General features: G+C 34.8%; 1 protein-coding gene across 1 annotated transcript; it reads right to left on the bottom strand.

The window, feature by feature from the left end:
• Positions 1 to 1,045: 1,045 nt before the first annotated feature.
• LOC109777229 (protein neprosin-like) lies at positions 1,046 to 3,971 on the bottom strand. The gene is made up of 6 exons (XM_020335870.4): positions 3,823 to 3,971; positions 3,660 to 3,746; positions 3,256 to 3,408; positions 2,233 to 2,442; positions 1,977 to 2,123; positions 1,046 to 1,486 (listed from the first exon to the last, which is right to left on the bottom strand). The coding sequence occupies exons 1-6, from the start codon at positions 3,964 to 3,966 to the stop codon at positions 1,109 to 1,111; spliced, it is 1,119 nt and encodes a 372-aa protein (XP_020191459.1). The 5' UTR covers positions 3,967 to 3,971; the 3' UTR covers positions 1,046 to 1,108.
• Positions 3,972 to 4,548: the final 577 nt, after the last annotated feature.

Consider the following 4,548-nt stretch of genomic DNA (forward strand, 5'->3'; position numbering starts at 1 on the left):
AAATTTTTTTATTTATAGTTGACAGCTTATTTCCTTTCTTCAAGAGATACACAGAACATTGTACACAATACCTACTACAATTATGGCTTAGATCTAACTTGGGAGGATGAGGTTTCTCTTGTCACCTTTGTTAATGAAGTTCTGACTTTTAAGATCATCTTTGGAGCTGGCAAAAATTATAGTTGATACGTACCACTAGTCCAGGAGTTGAGCGATGGTAACATACATGCAAATATCATGGTAAGATTTTTTACTATTATGTCACTAGTCCATCTTTTTCATAGATTTTTCTTAAGTAAACTACATTGCTAACTATGTTACTATTATGTTCTTCAACAGAAGCTCCTGTATGATGTTGTGCATCCACTGATGTATGTCGAAGGTGAGATGACAATTGGCGTACGGCCATGGTCAGAGGGTCTCAAATATCCATACTTGACTACTCAAACAGATGGAGGCCTTAAATCAAAGGATGGCGAAAAATAGTGACTGGGCGAAGGCAACAAATTGGAGACCGGTGGATCTCTATGCTCCGTATTGGAGCTGGACAGGTTTTTCTATTTTATGCTATTTTACCAGAGAGAGAGAAAGAGTAGGTCCTAGTACTTGTCATGTGTTAAGAAATTATTTATCTAAATGCTAACAATTAGCTAGTACTGGTGAACTTATGATGATCCTTATGGTGAGACATTGTTATATCACTACGATGATGATGGTGATGATAATGATGAGTTGTTATATCGCTACGATGATGATGAGTTGTTATATCATTGCTGCGGTATAACAATTCTATAGGGGTGTATAAATGCAGTATAAATATGCTGAAATGAAATACGCATGCATAGTAGTGGTGCGGGGCAGTAGCCAACACTGCTGCTATTTAGTAGTAGTGTGGGTCCTACCTCACGCTACTGCTAATAAATGTAGTAGTAAGATTAGGCGAGGCCCGCACTACTGCTAAATGTTAGGTTCAGCGTTCCGGCAGTAGCGCGGGCCCCAACACTGCTGCTAGGCCCCAACTTCTATCATGAACGGAACTCGATAATACATAATTCACCATCACTTATTTGATCATAGTGATTGTTTTAATATATTTGTTGAGTTCATGTCAGTAGGCCTTATAAGACCCTAATCCACCATAGAAGATTCGCATACCTACATATTTACTATATTCAAATCTTTCCACGGTATATTTGGATTTATCGCTTGATTCAGGCCGCACTTGAGACTTATCTGGAGTGTCAAAATAGCCCTTCTCATTATTCGCAATCTGGATATTTTTTACGAAAGCCGCTCCTCCGTATCCCTCGGAAGCAAAATGTCCACTGCCCATTTGCGGAGAGTTTGACGAGGCAGTCGGCCCCTCAACAATCCCACCCCAGAATGCTGCGTCACCTTTGTTCCTAAGGAATTCGAATAATGCACTTGGCCAATATCCAATTGCTACATGCTCATAAGTCAACCACCAGTTCTTTGACACAGGGTCCTAAAATAAATCAATGTTTATTGTAGGTTAGATGCCGTCCTTAAATCAATATTGTGTGAGATAAATAGGCTATTAAATAACTATGATTATTTACAATCATGATCTTATTCTTTCTAGTATTTTTTAGCGGTGAATTATTTTATAATCCTTTTGATGAGATATAGTAGGCATGCATGTCCTCACCTAATCCTTTTTGCATAGCAAGGGATATGAATCAGAATGATATATATGTATTCCTTCATGTTCAAAGTATTGTCATGATTAATTGAACTTGCCTTTTGAATCTATATTATTAGAATAGTGTCATATATGTGCAAAAAGATAGTATGTGGGTGTAAGATGGTAAACAAGAATATCAAGTTGTGGTCACGTTCAGTAAGGTATATATAGTGGTTATGCACACGAAATAAAATCAGATAATACTAATTTACGTACATATAATTTGTACATGACACTTTGGAAATCTTATACTTTAAGAATACGATAATACCTTGAAAATTTGAATGTGTATTACTGTCTGCTTTCCATGATAAACAGAGGGTGGTCGCACTCTTGCTCCAAGACCAACTTTGTGGCTAACTTGCACAAAACCAGGGCAATTGAAGTCAATGCATGACTTTTTGTATAGGCCATCATACTGTGAGGTTTGTTCCAAGGTGAAAGGAAAATATGAACTTATATTATTGATTTATTATCATAAAAATATATAACATAATAGCATGTATATGAATAAAATTAAGCATTACCCAAGAAATATGAAATCTAACAAAAGTGTCGCCACTCAATGTTGGAAAGACCCGAACACCAGCACCAATCCTGTCAGTGTGTTGTTCTCCTCCACTTTTCATTTCTACACACATTGCACTTGAATCCTTACTATTATTCACCTTTGGCTCCCAAACATTTAATACACCACGCACCCCATCTACATCACCCTGGTATATGAGTCCCGCTGACTGCAAGAATTAAAAGTAACACCTTTAAGTGAGAATAATGAATAGTATGTGTAGATAAGCCTGATAGGATATCACATGTAATTCGTCTTCTCCAAAATGTAAGGCACCAACCCCATTATAATTTTTAATTTGACCAATAATTAAGCTATTAAGTTATGGGTTATGTGACACATAAAATTATATGATTCATATTCGAAAGCATTTCAAATGTATCACTTTTGGTTCATATTACTTACATTGTTTTGCCATGTTGTCAGTATAACTTAAATCTTAAGATGTGTGTTCATTCACATTTCGGGATGTAGTTCTGACAACTAAGAATTTGTGATTAGTATATAGTATGAAACTGTCCAAGAGAGTGTTGCTAAAACCTGGTAATGAAATTGGAATTCCTTCATGTAGACATAATGTTCATACATAACTTTTTTAGTACAAATAAAGATTTGAGGGTAGAAAAATCATTACCAACTACTCAAATATTGTAGAGTATATATGAGGCCCTTCATTCACTATAAATTGCATTCTTTTCTATAAATCATTTTCCATCATACTTGACGAACCTAGACCATTCATTATTACTACCCTTGATGAAAAATTAACCATTACCATCGGAAGGTGATTTTTTTCTTAAAATACCTTATTGTAATTTAATTAGATTATTATGGTGTCTATGCTGCTTCTTTAACTCAACATTGTAAATTTGACATGCATATCAAATGCAACAATTATACGCTAATATCCATAATCAACCCTACAAAAAATCCTATCAAATTGTGATAACAAATTTATTTTGTAACTTATACAAAAACTCACCTCCAATTGCCCATCGTAACTATGTGCTGCTATGGTGCCACTTCCATTAGTACGCAGTATTGGAATTGTTCCCGTTGGGCACTCAATGATAGATGGTTCATCTGAAGGCAATGTTTGGATATCCATCCAAACAGGGAAATGATTTGGTTGCATCTGTTTGAAAATAGAATGAACCACCTTATAAACAAAGTATTACAAATGTATAAGACAATACACAAAAAGGTTCTTAGTTCAATACACTTCCAATAGCCCTAATTTTCTAGCATAAAAAACATATCCAAAAAGATTAATGAAACATGAAGGGAGTAGAACACGCTGAATCAACATTTATGCAATTAATCATGAACTAATAATATACTAGACAATTCATGGAGGTACATCATATTGTTATGAAATTAATTTACCTGGACTTTGTGGTCTTTCAATAATGGGTGCCTGAAAGCCGGTTGCTCATTCACATCAATGCAGTCATAGACATCTCCATCTTTCATCTGTTTTGATGTTTCCTCTACTTGTTAGCCCCCCAAACAAATGCTAAGTATACATAAGAAGGTTAATTATTCATACCACAATGGTTTTATTAACTCGGTGATAAGTGAGAATCTGGGTATTGTCTTCCTGTTGCCTTCTGTATTGCACATCTTTTCCTCTGGTCACCAGAACTAGAAATGACATGAAAATTGTCGCACTAATGGCTTGCATTCCTTTCATTGTGAAAATAGGGAATTGTTAGTTTTGGAGTTCTTAGACCACCATATTTATATGCATCAGAGTGCACCTCACATTTAATGTTGCTTATAATTATAATGTATAACCTAATGATTATTGTATGCGTACAAAAGATAGCATATATTAATTGCACTAAGATATATGACTACTAGAAAATATATCATTAATTGCACTATATATGATAAGATGTGTTTGAGAATATGGCATCAAATGCCCAAAGATATGATCATCCTTATCTTTTGTACAAAATCTATTGTGTTAGTGCGATATAAAGGATGTGATGTGTTTAATGCATAGAAAAATCTTCACAAGTGCCAAGTTTGATAGGAAAGTATTAATATAATTGATTTGTTGCCTTAAATTGTAATCTCCAATCTATTCTAAGGCAATCTTTCTGGGTCTGCTCCTCTTTACAACCTTGCCTCTCTACCCATATATATGTATATATATAGTAAAAGTGCGTCGATCATAGCTTGCCATAGACCTTGTTAACACTCGCTAAGCTTCTTACGGTGTAAATGTTATAATATTTTTTTGAAATAAATAGTGGAGCACCACTAAAAT

This window comes from Aegilops tauschii, chromosome 6, assembly GCF_002575655.3.
Source record: "Aegilops tauschii subsp. strangulata cultivar AL8/78 chromosome 6, Aet v6.0, whole genome shotgun sequence".
In the NCBI taxonomy this organism is placed as follows: Eukaryota; Viridiplantae; Streptophyta; class Magnoliopsida; order Poales; family Poaceae; genus Aegilops; species Aegilops tauschii.